Genomic DNA, 18,952 nt, shown 5'->3' with positions numbered 1-18,952 from the left:
CAGAAGGCAAAGCAGGTAGAGCCAGGAGCAAAGTGGACATAAACACTTGCAGGTAGTCAAACTTCCACACACACAGAGGCAGGTATTCTGGAGTGGCTTTGCTGAGCCAAAGGCAGAGCAATACCTCATTTAATCTCATGGACAAGCTTCCACTGTAATGCAGTAGGATTTTGCCCCACATGTGGGCTGAGGTTGGAAATGTTATTGGGTGGGTTTTTAATATTATTGGATAGTTTTGCTTTTAAAAAAAAAAAGTCATGGTTACCTCAGCTATTACCATACCCTGTAATGTTTCACAGGTGAAAATCAGGACACATATGGCCATGGGTGCCCTTCTGGATTCTTGAGTGTGTGTGTGACAGATTAGGGTCCCATCTGCCAGAGGTTGCACCCTTCCCTACTGAAAGATAATTTCAGGAATTTAACATTGTGAAAGGGAATTTGAGAACATAGGAACATAATTGTGAGCTAATCATAGATGTTTCAAAAACCAATTTTTGCACATACAAAAAGTTGTGACGATAATGTATCAATGCATTAATCCAACCAATTGTTAACTGCCCTCAAATCAACCTCGACTCATGGCAACTCTGTGAATGAGACCTCTTCATGGCCTCCCAGTCCTCTACTGCTCTGTTCAGATCCTGCAGGCTCAGGCCCATGGTCTCTCTGATTGAGTCCATCCATCTGTAATGGAGCCTTCCTCTTTTCCTACTGCCTTCTACCTATCAGAGAATTCGAGAATTGGAAGAGACCACAAGGGCCATCCAGTCCAACCCCCCTGCTATGCAGGAACTCTCAATCAAACCATCCCCAACAGATGGCCTTCCAGCCTCTGTTTAAAGACCTCCAACGATGGAGACTCCAGTCTGAGGCAATGTATTCCACTGTCGAACAGGTCTTACCGTCAGGAAGTTATTCCTAATGCTGAGGTGGAATCACTTTTCCTGGAGCTTGCATCCATTGTTCCAGGTCCAGTTCTCTGGAGCAGCAGAAAATAAGCTTGCTCCTTCCTCAATATGACATCCTTTCAAATATTTAAACAGGGTTATCATATCACCTCTTAACCTTCTCTTCTCCAGGCTAAACATCCCCAGCTCCCTAAGTTGTTCCTCATAGGACATGGTTTCCAGACCGTTCACCATTTTGATTGCCCTCCTTTGGACATGCTCCAGTTTCTCAATATCCTTTTTGAATTGTGGTGCCCAGAACTGGACACAATATTCCAGGTGGGGCCTGACCAGAGCAGAATACAGTGGCACTATTACTTCTCTTGATCTAGTCACTAAACCTATTATTGCAGCCTAAAATTGAATTGGCCTTTTTGGCTGCCTCATCACATTATTGAGTCATGTTCAACTTGTGGTTTACTTGGACTCCTAGATCCCTTTCACATGTAGTCTCCTTAAACCAGGTGTCCCCCATCCTATATCTATGCATTTTGTTTTTCTGCCCTAAGTGCGGTACCTTACATTTTTCTGTGTTGAATATCAGTTTGTTAGCTTTGGCCCAGCTTTTCAGTGTATTCAGGCCATTTTGAATTTTGATCCTGTCCTCTGAGGTGTTAGCTACTCCTCCCAATTTGTTGTCATCTGCAGATTAGATAACTATGCCCCCAATACTGTCATTCAAGTCATTGATAAAGATGTTGAATAGCACTGGGCCCAGGACAGAGCCCTGTGGGACCCCACTGGTCACTTCTCTCCAGGCTGAAAAAGAGCCATTGTTGAGCACCCTTTGGGTTTGGCCAGTCAACCAATTACAAATCCATGTAACAATTGCCTTGTCTAGCCCACATTTTACAAGCTTGTTTGCAAGAATGTTGTGGGAAACCTTGTCAAAGGCCTTACTGAAATCAAGATATACTATATCCACAGCATTCCCTTCATCTACCAAGCTGGTAATTTTAGATAAGAGATAAGATTTGTCTGATATGACTTGTTTCTCTGAAACCCATGTTGACTTTTTGTGATTATGGAATTGCCTTCTAGATGTTCACAGATTCTCTGTTTAATGATCTGCTTTCCTGGTATTCATGTCAGACTAACTGGACAATAATTGTTGGGATTCTCTTTTTTCCCCTTTTTGAAGATGGGGACAACATTTGCCCTCCTCCAATCTGCTGGGACTTCTGTTCTCCAGGAGTTTTATTGTCTTTTCTAATGAAAAGACAATAAAGCATTATTGTCTTTTCTAATGAGTTGTGTCTTCTGCTGGACCTCTTACCCTCTCCCTCCACCACTCCCTTCTCCTTCTGTGTCATGTCTTTTTAGATTGTAAGCCCGAGGGCAGGGAATCGTCTAACTAAAAGATTGTGTGTACAGCGCTGTGTAAATTTACAGCGCTTCATAAATAAAGGTTAATACAGTAATAATAATTATGATATAAGTTAACCTTAGCTTAATAGTCTTGGCTTTCTGTGAGATTTCACCTTGACCCATTTGTTTTGTCTTTTTGGATGTCCACAATATCCTCCGCACTCTTCTGCAGCACAACATCTCAAATGAGTTGATCTTCCTTCTCTCAGTCTTCTTTGCTGTCCAACTCTGACATCCAACCAATAGCAATACATTAATCTAAACAATTGTTAATCGTAACTTGCAGCCACTTCCAAGACACAATTTTAATTTTAAAAAATCATACTAAAAAAGGCGGTGATATGGGAGAGTCTAGCCCTCTTATCATCTATTTATCGGCACCCTTGCACTTGATCAAGCAACATCAGAATGCAATCAAGATAAGAAAAGTTATTACAGTACTGAAGAAGAACACACCAGCTGGGAGACATTGCTGTTGTTTGCTTTTACCTGAGCCTACTGGGAAGAGCAAAATTGCATCTCTTCCTCTCCTTTCTTCCCTGATGAATTAATGCAGTGCAACCTGTGTCTGTGTTGTGTGCCTTGAAGTCATTTCTAAATTGTTGGCAACACTAAAGGGAACTTATCATGGGGTTTTCTTGGCAAGATTTCTTCGGAGGAGGATTGCCATTGCCATTGTCTTCCCCTGAGGCTGAGAGAGTGTGACTTGCCCAAGGTCACCCACTGGGTTTCATGGCTGAGTGGGGAATTGAACCCTGGTCTCTAGAGTTGTAGTCCAGCACTCAATCCGCTACGCCACTTCTGCATTTTGAACAATTTTTCAGTCACTGAAATAAGCCAGAAGAAAAGGGTGAAAGCTGGAGGAAGAGAGAGAAACTGAGACATTTGGCAGCTGAAAAAATAGGACAGATAAAGGCAGCTCAGAAAAACCCAGGCCTGTTTGTGCCAAAATAGGACAGCTGGAGGGCATGCATGACCAGCCCTGTGTCCTGTGATACAAGCATTGGCTTGTGTTCCTTTGATTAAATTTTTTTCTTTTGACATTAGGATGCCAAAGGTTAGTTGGTTGCTCTTTTGTACCATTTATTCCATCTCTGTAAAATATAGTCAGTTCATTCATTCAATACATAAAAATTAGAACTACAAATTTGGTGGCTATCCCAAACACTCCATTGGTTCGGGAGAGCTCTTTTCCTTCCTGATCTCCGACTGATGCTGTGTGCACACTGTAGAAATAATCCCATCTGACACCACTTTAACGACCATGGCTCCATACTGTGGGATTCTGGGATTTGTAGTCCTTTGCCTCCCCAAACTCCAATTCAATAGGATTGCACAGCATGGAGCCAGGGCAGTCCCAGCTGTATCAAACTGGATTGTTTCTACAGTGTGGATGCAGGTGGATGACCAGATGCCCTAACCGCAAAGGAGGGCAAGGCACCCTAAAATGGAGGACAATGAATAAAAATGTAGGACATGACCCAATAAAATCTCAAAACTGCTAGAAATAGAAATCCGTGCTTCTTATTGGTCCTGTTCAGGACATTTATGACATTCCTCCTGGACAGGAGGCTGGAATGGAGGGCAGGCCCTGGAAAAGGAGGACCTCTGTATTTGGCAACTCCTTTAGAACAGAAGGGTGTGATGGAAGTTAGGAAACAGGGTATTTAGGTTAAAGATAAGGAATCTATGGTAGAACTTACCTAATGGAAGTCAAGAGAATCTGTTGTAACAAATGAATCAAGAGAAGGTACTGTTGCAAAGGATTTTATTTATTTATTAAAAATACTAATAAAATATATAGTAAAAAACCCAACAAAAAAGCAAAATTCTCCTTCCCAACCAACTCTCCAAAAATGTTCAGAAATCAAAAGAAGTCCCCCCTCCTCCTCCCCTGAATGCTATAAGGGTTTTTTGGTGTTTGGGGCAGGCTTTACCGCAGAGGAGCAGGAGGAGGTGGGGTTTGGTGATGGTGCTGTCAGAGAAAAGGGGAGAGGAGGAGGCCTTTGCTGCAGAGGGACTGCGGCTGAAGAGCGCAGCGCACCTTAGAGCTGAGCATCAGAGAGCAAAGCTCAGGTAAAGCCAAAGACTCTTTCTCTTTCTTTCTCTCTCTCTTCAGCCTCTTTCCTTGCTGCCTCCTTTTCTTCCTTGGATTTTCTTTCCTCCAGGTCAGGATGGATAAGGGAAATAGACCTCTTCCCTTCTTCAGCAGATCAGGCAGGGCCCCCAGGACCCTGGTCCTTTCCCTTACGTTTGGAAAGAGAAGGACCTGCTCAACTCCAGGGCAACATGGAGGGTGTCCTTCTTGGGGGTTTTGCACACCTGAGAAAGGGAAAGAGCTGAGCCTGGAAGGAGAAAGCCTTCTTTGGGTGGATTTATGGCAGGGGCTGTCTTAGGTGGTTATAGATTCAATAGAATCGTGGAGTTGGAAGAGACCTCAAGGGCCATCCAGTTCAGCCCCGGGCCATGTAGGACTCATGTTGCCCTGGAGTTGAGGAAGATGGGTTTGTGGTGACCGTGATGCCCTTGGGGTGGAGGGATTTAACTGGTCATGATGCTCTTGGGGTTGGGCATGAGGTGCTGATGATGCCCTGGGGTTGGGCATGGCCTTGGGAGGGGCTTCCGGAGGGGCTGGTGGTGGCCATGGTGCCCTGGGGTTGGGCATGGTCTTAGGATGGGTTTATGGACAGGCTGGTGGTGGTCATGTTACCCAGGGGTTGGGCAGGTCTCAGGATGGGTTTATGGAGGGGCTGTGTGAAGTGGTAATGATGCCCTGGGATTGGGCATGGTCATAGGATGGGTTTATGGAGGGGCTGCTGGTGGTCATGATGCCCAGGGATTGAGCATGGTCTTAGGAGGGATTTCTGGAGGGGTTGGTGGTGGTCATGGTGCCCTGGGGTTGGGCATGGTCTCAGGATGGGTTTCTGGAGGGGCTGATAGTGGTTTTGATGCCTTTGGGTGGAGGGACGTAGATTGTCATGATGCCCTTGGAGTGTTGCAGGAAGTGAGGATGGCATGGAGTCTGTCAAAGGCAGGGGCAGGGGTCGGTGATCCCCTCCAGAGATGCCAGGACAGGAACCCCTCTACTCCCCACAGGTCACTAACCCCCACACCCACTTTGACCAGACCCATTTCCCAGAAACATGAGCATCTGGATGAGAAGGAGCTGTTCTTCCCCTTGCACACCTCTATGGCACGAGATACCTGAAAATCTCTTTTCAGCACTATTTAAGGGTGCACCATTGTCAGGATGACTAGATGTACTAACAGCAAAGGAGGACAAGCCACCATAAAATGTAGGACATTCAATAAAATGGTAGGACATTACCAAATAAAATCTGAAAACATTCATAGAAATAGAAATGCATGTTTTTTCATCCTGCTCCAAATGGAGGACATTCTGGAATTCCTCCTGGACAGAAAGTTGAAATGGAGTACATGTCCTGGAAAAGGTGCACCTCTGGTTACCCTGATCATTGGATGCTTCAGCCACTTGGACTGTGGTTTAGAGGAGGTCTGGAGCAGAGAATTCTAAGTCTCTCATCAAACTATAAATCGCTGGATTCTGTAGAATGGAGTCCTGGCAGTGAAAGTGGTGTGTGGTGTGTCTTCAAGTCGGCTGAAGTGGTAGAAAATGGTTAGACTTATGTAGTGCATATGGATTCCTCAGGATGGAGGAAACTCCCTGGTTCTCCATCATCTGTCCTCTCTTAAAAGGAGTCAGTGACTTTAATCCTTTCTCTGTTATTGGCCTTAAGCAAACACTAATGCTCTTGCTTGACTCTTTGGCAGGACTACCCAATATCCAATACTATGTCATCCTATTGGCCATTTCAGCCATGGAAACCCACTGGGTGACCTTGGGTGAGTCACACACCTTCAGCTCCAGGGTCACCATAAGTCAGAAATGACTTGAAGGCACACAACAACAACAACATTGTTTCCAAGTTTGCACCTGTGTCCCAGTTTGTTATCATGCAATTTCATAAGGTGACAGGAGACTCAAGAGACAAAAATCGAGACAGAGAAGTACAGTATATGCCATCTACAAGTCAATCCACCTTTTAGAAGAGTTAAGTGTTTGTAATCTAGATAGGCAACCAATGCCTTGTTGGGTGTTAGACAAAGTAGCTGCAAGTTTCTAACTCAACATCAGATGTAATCAGTGTCCACTGGTGGCAAAGTTTAGTCAGAACTTTATAGAGGAGCTATCTAACCTGGGTGAGCTAAACAAGTGATCCCAGAATGGAATCCTTTAAAGAACAGACTAAAACCCAAAACAGATTCACCACCCCATTAACATGGAAGCAACCAGGTACTAGTAGAATGAGCCAGTATAGTGATGAGACTGGCCAAAAAACAAAACAAAACAAAACAAAAAGTTGCAGAATAGAATATTCTAAGAAATGGAAGGCCATTTCTCCCTTCTTTTCTTATTTCCTTTTCACACTGATATTCAATATCTTGATTAGTGAGGATGTTTGGACTTGTTTGTTAGTTGTTTGGTTTTTTTTTATCTACTTACATTTGCTTTCGGGATGTGTGCATTTATATATTTATTTATTTGGTATTTCAGTGAACTCTGCAGTTCCACCAAGCATGCTATACCATCTTCTTGTCCAGTGCAGCTATACATGCAAAATACACTGAAACCATTTCTAGTGCAATTATATAGTAGAGTGCCTACTCAGAAATTATTCCAGTTGACCTTAGTGGGCCATATTCACAGGCAAGTTGGCATAGGATTGCAGTTTTAATGTCTTTGTGAGAACTTGAAAAGACTGTATATGCCATAACCCCCTGTCAGACATGGCCAGTGACCCTGAGAGCTATAGAAAGAAGGAAAGAGAGACAGTGCAAAAACTCAGGAGGAGAAGGAGAAGGAGAAGGAGAAGGAAGAGGAGACTACAACATGCAGTGCTACTCAATTGAAGATATATGAAGACAACAAAGAAAACAGGACAACAGAGATGGATAGTGATGACCTGGATTTTTTGACAATATGGGAGAAGATGATTTTGTAACAGGTGAGTCAAAAGTGGATGAGAGAGAGATACCAAGAAGCTAGTGGAAATTAAAAACAATTTTTAATTTCTCATATCTGTCTGCAACTGTAAAGAACCTTTTAATACACTATTATTTTTTCCTAACAAAAAGTGTACTTGCTAAAATGTTGAAAATTAGTTATATTACCTACATAATGATTCCTGACGTTTATGTATCAAGGGTCCCCCCCTCCCCTTTGGTCAGGTCACTGACTCCCTTTGGTCAGGTCACTGATATCCATCTGCAACCTTCTAATATACTATATAAATAACATTTTAATATACTATTCCTTTTTTCTAACAAAAAATATACTTGCAAAAAAGTTGAAAATTAGGTTTTTTGTTTGTTTGTTTTGATCAGGACACTATTCAACCTTTGGACACTATTCAACCTGGAACCAAACCCCAGCGGATAACAAAGGTGCACTGTATTTGAATTATTATGCGCTTTGTCCAAATGGGGAATTAAAAATACTATAAATTTGGGGCTCTTTCACACTATACAGTTTTAACACTTTCATGCAACTTTAACTGTCATCACCACCCACTACAAAATCCTAGGATTTGTAAGCTGGTGGTGAGGCACTGGAGCTCACTAATGGAGAATTCAGAATACTTGACAAAACTACAAATCCCAAAATTCCATAAGGTAGAGCTATAGCATTTTAAGTGGTATCAATCAAATGGTACTATAATTATACAGTAGGAGCTAGTGTGGTAAGTAGTTTGAGCACTGGACTAAACTCTGGAGACCAAGGTTCAAATCTCCATTTGGCCATGGAAAAACACTGGGCGATCTTGGGCAACTCACACTCTTCCATTCCCAAAAGAAGGCAAAGGCAAACCCCCTCTGAACAAATCTTATCAAGAAACCCACATGATAGGGTTGCCTTAGGAGCACGATAAGTCCGAAAACGCCTTGAAGGTGCACAACAATAATTGCATGGCATGAAATAGAATACCAGGAAAGAAGTCATACATGCAAGTGAGTGTGTGCCTCATTATTAATTTCAGTATCAGGTGTTCAATAAGTACAAATAGGTATGGGATCTTTGCTTATTTTAGCACAAGGCCAGAATATGATTCTTTGATTTTTTTTAAAAAAAGTTTTAAATTGAAAAGTTAATTGATTTATCTGTCTTCTTCCAAGTGTTGCTGCTGTGGCTGCTCCAGATATCAAGGAAGAGGTGGAGGGGCCATTCCCATTCACTCTCATCTTGAATAGCGTCATACAGCTGTATGGATATGAAACAGCTGGAAGCCTTGCAATAAACAAGGGGAAAGATCTGCTGATGAAGGGGGATTCTTGCCAGCACCAAACAGTCATATGTGCAGAGATATGCTTTGCATCTAATATGGAGTGACATTTAAGGTAAACATAAATGGTTTTTATATGGTCTTATTGGTTTTCATGTAACAAAAAAGGTAATTGTTTTGAATATGTTATGAAGGTGAACCACCTTTTCCAGTTTTGTCTTAGATTTTTTTCTTCCTCTTTCATCTTCTAGAGAGCACATTCAGAAAGCACATGCTATTTCTTGAGAAATCATGGAAGTTAGTGGAGGAGGACCAATACAGGGAAGAGCCAAAGGGAAGCACAAAATACTAATCAGAGCCACTGTGACTTGAACTACCTGTTTTTCCTTAATATTTCTTGCTGAGAAATGGAGAATTATTTTTGGTTGGTCTTTCTTTACTATAATATATAATATTTATCAGTCATGTATTTAATATGTTAATTTATGGAGCATTATGGGTGAGTGCCTGGATGGAGTGGGTCTGATCTTTAATTCATATTTCTAGATAAAGATGTTTGTTTCTTGCATCCTTCCTGTGTGTGTTTCTTTCTTTCTAACTTCACTCGTTCATTTTCAGTGGGTGGGTGGGTGGGTGGGTAAGAAATGGGATTTATCAAAAGTCCTTGGTTGCTTTGTTTTCTTTCACACTCAAAACAGGGATAGGGAGGGAGGGGGCAAGATAAAATAATGGAGGTGATTTTCTCACACTATTCTGGTATGGTTTTCAGTGTAGTAATGTAACATTTAAACACCAAATCAGAACACCGCACAACCATGATAATACATTTCTGTGTTGCCTCTGCTGTATTGTAGCATGATACTATGGGAGTGGAAATGTAAGGAATTAACTTGTCCATGATCAGTTGATTTTCTGACTACTAAATCAGTGGTAGGCAAATTGTGGTCCTGTTTCTGATAGAGTCAATCCCATCAGCCCCACCAATCACCACCAATGGTGAAGGACAATGGGAGTTGCAGCCCAAAAATGTTTCAAGAAACACAAACTGGCTATGCTGAGATGGGGACTAACAGTAGATTATGATGGGAGATTTTGACTGGGAAATCAATCCAAGTCCCTCTGCAAAGACTATCACCCTGGTTTCATATACGTTTTTTATTTGCAGACTCAGAAGGCAACATGGACAAAGTAAACCTCATTCTGCTCACTGTCTTCATTATTGCAGCAGTATCCTGTAACTATGGTAGGTATCCCATTGTTTTTTCATTGATCCTGAAGAATGTGGATCAGTTGAACAGTTAACCATAGTATACCACATTTTGGATAGAAACCTGGCAAAATGTATTCTTTTTCTCTAATTTTCTCTGGACTTCTGATTTTTAATGTTTTAACTGATTATTGTTTTATTTGATCATTTAAAGTCAGTATATTAAGGTTTGCATTTTACAAGTTGAGCTTCCCTTATCCAGAATTCCACATTCCACATTCCAAAATATTCCAAAATCCAGAATTGTCCACATGGGTGGCTGAGATAGTGACACATTTGCTTTGTGATGGTTCAATACACACAAACTGTTTAATGCAGACAATTATTAAAACTACCATGTATAAAATTCCTTCAGGCTATGTGTATAAGGTGTATACAAAACAAAAGTGTATTTTATGTTTAGATTTGGTTCCCATCTCCAAGATACCTCACAATATGTATTGGCAAATGTTCCAAAATAATAATAATAATAATAATAATAATAATAATAATAATCCCACCTGAAATCCAAAACACTTCTGGTTCTAAGCATTTCAGATAAAAGAGGCTCAACCTCTATTCTGTTCTTAATAGTTTTAAAAACTATTTTTGTCAGTTGTATAAATCTTGGATCTATCAATAGATATAGAAAGAAGTATAGAAACAGAGGGGATGGTAATGTCACTGACACTCTCTGCCCAGATAGCATATAGAGGAGGGGTTAGAACAGTCCCTGAATTATTTGTGACTGTTGTTGTTGTTGTTGTTGTTGTTGTTGTTATTATTATTATTATTATTACGTTGGCTTTAATGTCTGGTGATCAAATTATTGAGAGACTTCTAAGAGACCCTGTTATTAATAGTCCTACAAACCCAGGGCTGTGGCTTTCTTGATTGAATCAATCAACCTATAATGCAGCCTTCCCCTTTTCCTACTCCCTTTGACTTGGCCAAACTAGATGGGCCTGACACTCCACTTCTTTCTTAGCGGTGTACTGTCAAAAGGAACAAACACCAGCCCTACTTCATTCTTTTACCCAGTATCTGGCAGGCTTACTTCTATAGCTTACTGAGGCAATGTATGTGAAACAGATGAATGTTTTTGTTATATCAATGTAAATTACATTAACACAGTGCCCCCCTTTTTCTCAGGCTATGCACTACGATGTTATAACTGTGAGCAAAGCCCCTTCCTGTGCAGGATGAATGTCACCTGCCGTGAGGATGAAGATACCTGCTTGCAAATCAGATTTCGTATGTACAGTAGCTATGTAACTACCTTAGTTGCTTAAGTACCATGTCTTGGCCCAACTCCCTCTCCATGCTTTGGCAGGCATCAGCTGCACAGAGAGAGACAAGGAGGGAAATACTGCTGGCAGTCTGGGTCCAGGCAGATGACATTTCCACCAACCCTTCCCACCCTCTTCTGATCATTGCAGTCTCACTGGCTTGTGGGAAGGGATGGAAGCATCATCCGCCTATGCCCTAGTCACCAACAAAACAGACTCCTTTCTCTCCACTTGGCTGTTGTTGTGTGCCTTCAAGTTGTTTCTGACTTGTGATGGTCATGGAGTTTCTTGGCAAGATTTGTTCAGAGGTGGTTTGCCATTGCCTTCCCCTGAGGCTGAGAGCATGTGACGTCTAGGAGCAGAACTCTGTTTACATGATACTTCCAGTGGAGAAAAGGAGACGATTTTCACCAATTCCTTGTCTTCTCTGCAAGTATGCTCCAGAAAGTTAGGACTGGATGCTTTTCAGAATTGTATAGAAAGAGGTTATGGGGGAAGTGAAAATTGTCTTCACTCATTTCCTCTAGCAGAAACCTCCACAGAAGGATTGCAAACTCTTTGGGGAATAAAAGAAGTCCTTCCATTCATACAAGCTGCCCTTGTATGAATGGGTTAGTTTTTTTTTTAAAACTTTTCTTCTTGGTTTAATCTCTTTTTAGTGTTTGTTTATGTTTTTATGACGGGGGGGGGGGAGGGATGGGGATCTTGGAATTTTTCATGCATTTCTCTTTTAACTGTACCTTGTTTTACTGCTGTAATCCGCTTGGATTCCTTGAGATTCAGCAGAATACAAATAACTATTATTATTATTATTATTATTATTATTATTATTATTATTGTGATTGCCTTTTTAAAAAATGAGCAACCACATTACCATAATAATAGTAATGCAACATATTATTAACAAGTTAAAGTCAACCAGTCAGTATTGTGTGTGTGGTTTTTTTTAAAAAAAACAAACGACTAGAAAATACTCAAACCCCCAGTGGCCCCCATAATAACATTTTTGCAATAATGAGTAAGAATTATGCATCATACCAAAATGTAATAGGTCATTTTTCTTAGAATGTAAAAAATAATGATGTTGAATCTTGTTTTTGAAAAAAGTAATACATTGCAAGTAACATTAATGCTTGTAATGTGTCATATTACTAGCTCTCTTGCAATCCAGCCCACTGTCCAAATGGAATATTCCCTATTTTGCGTGACACAGAGCTGAAGTTGCAAAGAAAAAGGTGGTAATTTTTAAAGTTTCATATTGAACAATGCTTCACATTTGCAGAGTGGAGTGTATTGCCAATATTGTTTAATTTGACAATTTAAAAGGGTAGCTTCCATTCTAAATTCCATGTAAAGCAAAAGGTAAAGAAAAAGACCCACATCTTATATGATCTGTTGGAGGAAAAGTGTTGTGACCTGGCATGCATCACTGAGACCTGGCTTGGGCCTGAAAGTGAGGCGGTGTGGGCTCAGGCCCTCCCAGCTGGGTTCTCAGTTAAGGACCAGTGCAGGTTAGGTGGGGGGGGTTGCCTTGATCTATAAGAACACCTTATCCTTAACCAGGAACCATCTCCGTCAGATGGATTACATAGAGTGTATTTACCTGACCCTGAAGGGCAGGGACAGTTTGGGGATTTTGTTAGTCTACCGGCCACCCCGTGCGCTAACAGACTCCCTGGCCGAGCTGACACAGTTGGTCTCGGAACTGGTGTTGGAGTCCCCCAGGCTTCTTGTCCTGGGGGACTTCAACATTCCTTTTGAGGCCAACCATGTTCCAACTGGTGCAGCTTGGGAGTTCATGGCTACCATGACAGCCATGGGCCTGTCCCAATTAGTCTCAGGGCCCACGCATTTGGCTGGTAATACACTCGATGTTCTCCTCTGTACGGATATGGAGATCCATGGGCAGAGGTTACTCATGTCTCTCCCTTGTCATGGACGGACCATTTCCTGGTCGAGGCTAATATCAAGGCTTCTACCCAGACCCCTCCTGGGGGTGGCGGACCCATTCGGATGGTCCACCCTCGAAGGCTGATGGAACCCAAAAGGTTCCAGGAAGCCCTAGAGGGGTCTATGGTTGGAACTGACGGCGATTCTGTTGATGCCCTAACTAATATCTGGGATAATGACCTCTCTAGGGCTATACACAGTATCGCTCCCAAGTGTCCTCTCAGACCTGCTTCCAAAAAACGGCCATGGTACACGGAAGATCTTCAGGCCAGGAAGCGGGTTCTGCAACGGCTAGAGCGCAAATGGCAGAGACATCAGCGCTTAGCTGACAAGACACTCCTAGACTCTCTTTTCGAGGACTATGGAGTGGTGATAATCGCAGCGAAGGACTCGTTCTTTTCTGCGCGTATCACGTCCGCGGAGTCGTGTCCGGCAGAGCTGTTCAGGGTAGTGAGGGAGCTTACTCGACTCCCTCCTCCCCTGAACCCTATTTTGGAACCATCTAAAGCCTGCTGCGACGAGTTTAACAACTTCTTCGCGGATAAAATCTCTCGGATAAGGGCTGATCTTGACGCCAGTATTAGTTCAGAATCTAGAGTAGAGGTATCCAGAGCTTCCGTGGACTTGGTTAAACTGGATCACTTTGAGTCTGTCTGTACCGAGGATGTGGACAAGATTCTTCGAAGTGTTAGGAGGACAACTTGTTCCCTCGATCCCTGCCCTTCGTGGCTGACAGTTCAAGGGGGAGTCGGTGTAACTAATATGTTGCACCGCATTATTAATACATCCTTCAGGGATGGGCAGTTTCCATCTGTATTGAAGACGGCCATAGTAAAACCTTTGTTGAAAAAGCCCTCCCTTGACCCCCTAATTCGGATTAATTATCGGCCTGTCTCACTGCTGCCATTTTTAGGGAAGGTGATCGAGAGGGCAGTTGCCCTTCAGCTTCAGGGGATCTTGGATGAAACGGATTATCTGGACCCATTTCAAACCGGCTTCTGGGCAGGCTATGGAGTTGAGACTGCCATGGTCGCTTTAGTTGATGATCTCCGTCTGGGCATGGACAGGGGGAGCGTGTCCCTGTTAGTGCTCTTGGAGATCTCAGCGGCCTTCGATACCATCGACCATGGTATCCTTCTGGGTCGCCTGAGGGAGTTAGGTATCAGGGGCTCTGCTTTGCAGTGGTTCCGTTCCTACCTCTCGGGCAGATTCCAGATGGTGGAGCTGGGGGACTGTCGCTCTGATAGGAGGGCCCTTACATCTGGTGTCCCTCAGGGAGCGATTTTGTCCCCTATGCTATTTAACATTTACATGAAGCCACTGGGAGAGATCATCCGGAGACACGGGGCGCGGTGTTATCAGTACGCTGATGACACCCAAATAGTCTTCTCTGTGTCTCCGACTGGTGCAGTAACTAGGGATGGCATCTCTCCTCTTAATGTTTGCCTGGAGTCGGTAATGGGCTGGATGAGGGAAAACAGACTCAGCCTGAATCCAGAGAAAACGGAAGTGCTGGTGATTGGCTCTCCTGGCCCGGGTAAGGAAATTGTTCCACCTGTCCTAAATGGGGTCACGCTCCCTGTGAAGGACTCTGTTCACAGTTTGGGGGTGCTCCTGGATTCGTTGCTCCACTTTACTGCTCAGGTGGATGCGACAGTCAGGAGCACTTGTCATCAGCTTCGGCTGATACGCCAGCTGCGACCCTTCCTTGGCCAGGGGGACCTTGAAACCGTGGTACACACTCTGATAACCTCTCGATTAGATTTCTGTAATGCGCTTTACATGGGGCAACCCTTGTACCAGACCCGGAAGCTTCAATTAGTGCAGAATATGGCTGCTAGGCTGGTTACTGGATGCCCCAAGCCAGCCATATAACACCAGTCTTAAAAGATCTTCATTGGCTGCCTATTCGCTTCCGGGCCAAGTACAAGGTGTTGGTTATCACCTATAAAGTCCTTAATGGCTTGGGCCCAGAGTACTTGGAGGACCGCCACTCCCCATACAATCCGCCCCGCACTCTCAGATCGGGTGAGAAACATCTTTTAAGAGTTCCTGATGTTAGCTATGTGTCATCTCGGAGGGCTTTCTCTGTTGCAGCCCCACAGCTCTGGAACTCCCTCCCCAACGAGCTCCGTACTTCCACCTCCCTTGATGTCTTCAAGAAGAACCTGAAGACTTATTTGTTCCGCCAGGCTTTCCCACCGTGAGCCTTGTTGTTATGCTTCCCCCTGCAGTGTTTCGTTGCATTCCATTCTACACAGCCACTTGTATGGTTATTATTGTATTGTACTGTTTGTAAATGTTTTTATTGCTATTTGTGATATTGTTGGGGAAGGGGGTTGTGATGTTTTTATCTGTTTTTATCTTGCTGTATACCACTGTGATCTTTGGAACAGCGGTATAGAAATAAAATTTTATTATTATATATATTATATCAGAACTATCAAATTTTTAATTTCTAATTTGGTTATTTTCACTTTTTTACAGTAAATTTGAGAACCTATAGCTGTTGGAAGACATCACGATGCACTACGCGTGAGGTTGCTGAACACTTTAATGCTGACAGTTTTAGATTCCTTTGCTGCTACAGAGATTTCTGCAACAAGGCTCCAAATACCTTGTTCAGTACAGCTCCCCTTGGTATTTCAGCAGTAGCTGCAATTTGGATGAAGTACCTGTAATATGGAGATTAAAAGAAATGTGTTCTCTGTATAGCACATTCACCCATCCACACTTTTGACTTGGTATGTCTTCTGCAATTATTTGGAGAAGGATCACATTGTCTTCAAAAAGAAAAAGGTAAAGATATATTAGAGACCAAGAGAATGAAGACTGGCACATTAAGTCCCTCTTTTTCAATAAGCAACATGCAACTTTTTAAATACCCCAGTAAACTAGAATATGCAATCTTAAGAGCTTATTGTCTACCAAATATTTTTAGGTAGTGTTATTCTGATGCAATTTGAAAACTGGCCATTCTCAAGAGCTGGAAGTAATTAATTGAAAATAACTCTAATTAATAGTTTCAATAAATTTTAAAAAGACATTATTTTTATTATCAACAGCCTATCAATTATTTCAAACGTTCAACTTTTTTCCATTTTTTAAATTTGCCACTGGACATTTTCAGTAGTGTTAAATGCATTTTTAAATAGTAATGATTAACAAATTATCTATCATATTTTTAAAACTTGCCTTAATAGTTTGACGTTAATGTGTTAGTCTTTCCTCCACCTCCATGGTGCTTAGACACCTGTTTGGAGGAGCCTGCCTTTGATGGCTCCCTATTGCGACTGGTGCCATATACAATGATAGAAACAAACAGATATGCCAGCCTTCCCTGTGTTACCAGGAACAAGTGTTTGCAGTGCCACCACTGCAAGGAATATCCATTGTATATGAAAAACCACAGGAACAAAATGACTTTTGACATGCAATAAGCCACCACAGAGTATTACTTTTTGTTTGAAGTAACCTTTGCTTAATGCAAATGTGAAAACCATGTTTCCAGAGTTTATTGGGCTACAGCTACCATCATTCCTTACTATAAGCTATGCTAGTTATGACTCTTGGAAATTGCAGTTCAACAACATCCAAAGGGTCACATGATTCCCTTCCCTGCCTTAAAAGCAATGATCTATAAAGTCATCCTTACCTGTGTGATGCTTTTCACTTATATGGGATTGATGACAATAGATGAGTACATGCTAATAAAATCAACATTCAGTTAACAATAACATGTCATGCAGAATGGTTGCATCTAGATCTAACTAATGTAGACAAACATCTGGAATGGTGGGAATCAGTTTCATTTTAAAGCACATTACAGTGCGCCCGCACCATACGCGGGCGCGCCATACGCGGCCTTGAGCATATGCGCTCAAGCCGCGGGGCGTGCACGGGGCGGAAGGGGTGGCGCATCCCATTCAATTGAATGGGCGTGCGCGCCTGTTGCGCCCTGCGCGCGCCCGCGCCGCTGCACCGCTGCGCTGCCGCGTACGAGCCCCATTGTTTCCAATGGGGCTCGAGCATAGCCGGAATTCGCCTTATGCGGAGGGATCCGGAACGGATCCCCCGCGTAAGGCGAGGACGGACTGTAATTATCACCAAACCATGTTTAGGATTCTTGCTGATTAATACGTATTCTATTGCTGATTCAAGAAGAGCCTGAAAGGATCATACTGGAGGCCTATGAAAATCGCTCAATTGTGGTGAGGATTTTCACACGGAACGCGATTAAAGCAGACTTATCCCAGCAATAAACAGGTAAAAACCAGCAACAAATCATTCATGAGGAAATCCTATGAATGATTAGTTGCTGGTTATTACAAGTTTATTGCCGGGATAAGTCCTCTTTATTTGTGGCATCGTGTGAAAATTTTCACCGTGATCTAGCAATTTTCATTAATGTCCATTTAAACCCCCACTTTTCCGTGATTTTCCCCATGTGTTAAAGTCCTATGAGGCAGGTAGTGATGCAAGGTATCCAGTATTTTCCTTATAAAGCATGGCCCCGATCTGTTTTTTTTCTCCCATACAAACTCAAGAATAGCCTTTTATTCTGAAAATGGGAATCTATGCAGAGTTTCCATTGCCAATTAATTTCTTTAAAATACCATGCATTTTGCAGTCCACCAGAGCAGGTCTTCCTCTTTCCTTTTTGCCTTGGTCACATTTGAAATTTTGCATGATGCATGGATGGCTGGAGCTCTGTGTTTTAGGGTCCAGACTGGCTGACATGTTTTAAAAGAAAATAGCAAGTGGTGAAATAAATGCTAGAGTGGCTTGGCTGGAAAAACTGAAGTACTGTGGAAGGCTTAGCCATGAGAGAGTAGGGAGGAGAGTATCAGAGCATGCAGGCACTGAAGCCCAGGAGCAGCTGGAGGCTCAGAGCTAATAACTAGATTTATGTCTAGTGATCAGGGAGCCAATGTGGTGTAGTGGATTGAGTGTTGGACTAGAACCCTGGAAGACTAGGATTTGAATCCTCATTCAGCCATGGAAACCCACTGTATGACCTTGGGCAAGTCACACTTTCTCAGCCTCAGAGGAAGACAAATACAACCTACCTCTGAACAAACTCTGCCAAGAAAATCCCGTAATAGGTCATAAATCAGGTAGGAATACAACAACAAAAATGTTCCACCTAGAAGTGGTTTTCATTCCTGGAGCCATAGTCAGACTGCACTTCATTAGCTTCATCCTGCTATTTATAAATAATTCAACCCTGCTTTCATCTGAGCTGATGTGCAAGGGAGAGAGCTTGCAAATAATAAGGAGCTATTCAGCTAAGAAAAGCTTAGAAAGTTACTTTGAAAAAGAATTAATATAATATGCTAAAACCAACCCTAACTGAGCAGTGGTAAGATGATGCACAGGGCCTTTTCCAGCATTCTTGTCTGGAAGGCATTCTTAAGGATAGCAGTTTCTCATCTGCTGTTCATTGAGAAGCCCACCGATTAATAACATCTGGGCCTGGTGATTGGTTTGATTTGAATTTTAAATGCCGGTTAGAACATTAAATTAGAAAAATAGCTGGCCTAGAGAAACTGAGAGAAACCGAGGGAGACTGAGAGAAACATTTGTTTATCACAAATGGATGACTGTCTTGTTGTGGACTGTTTCCATCTTCTGCGGAGTAATCTCCTTCCCAAAATTCCTAATTTTCCAAAATAACAGAGGAATTGTAATTATCCATGTACAAACCAGGTACTGACCCTGCTTTGCTTCCAAGATCTGACAAAATTGGGTACATTCAAGAAGGCAGGGTAAATCTAAGGATGTCATTGCCATCCAAGAGTACACATCCATGAGGTCTATCAAGCAGTTATATAGTTGCACATGGGA

General features: G+C 42.5%; 2 protein-coding genes across 8 annotated transcripts in view; both read left to right on the top strand.

Annotated features, from left to right (window-relative positions):
* LOC121928780 (golgin subfamily B member 1-like) overlaps nt 1-18,952 on the top strand; it is a 231,752-nt gene that overhangs the window by 75,538 nt on the left and 137,262 nt on the right. The gene's annotated exons all lie outside the window — the stretch shown is intronic.
* On the top strand, nt 4,309-16,055 carry CD59 (CD59 molecule (CD59 blood group)). Its single transcript, XM_042464073.1, has 4 exons — nt 4,309-4,394; nt 9,786-9,863; nt 11,019-11,120; nt 15,593-16,055. The coding sequence occupies exons 2-4, from the start codon at nt 9,800-9,802 to the stop codon at nt 15,784-15,786; spliced, it is 360 nt and encodes a 119-aa protein (XP_042320007.1). The 5' UTR covers nt 4,309-4,394; nt 9,786-9,799; the 3' UTR covers nt 15,787-16,055.

Source organism: Sceloporus undulatus, chromosome 1 (assembly GCF_019175285.1).
Source record: "Sceloporus undulatus isolate JIND9_A2432 ecotype Alabama chromosome 1, SceUnd_v1.1, whole genome shotgun sequence".
Classification (NCBI taxonomy): domain Eukaryota; kingdom Metazoa; phylum Chordata; class Lepidosauria; order Squamata; family Phrynosomatidae; genus Sceloporus; species Sceloporus undulatus.
The sequence above is the reverse complement of the archived record's forward strand: the minus strand, read 5'-3'. Positions and strand labels throughout refer to the sequence as shown.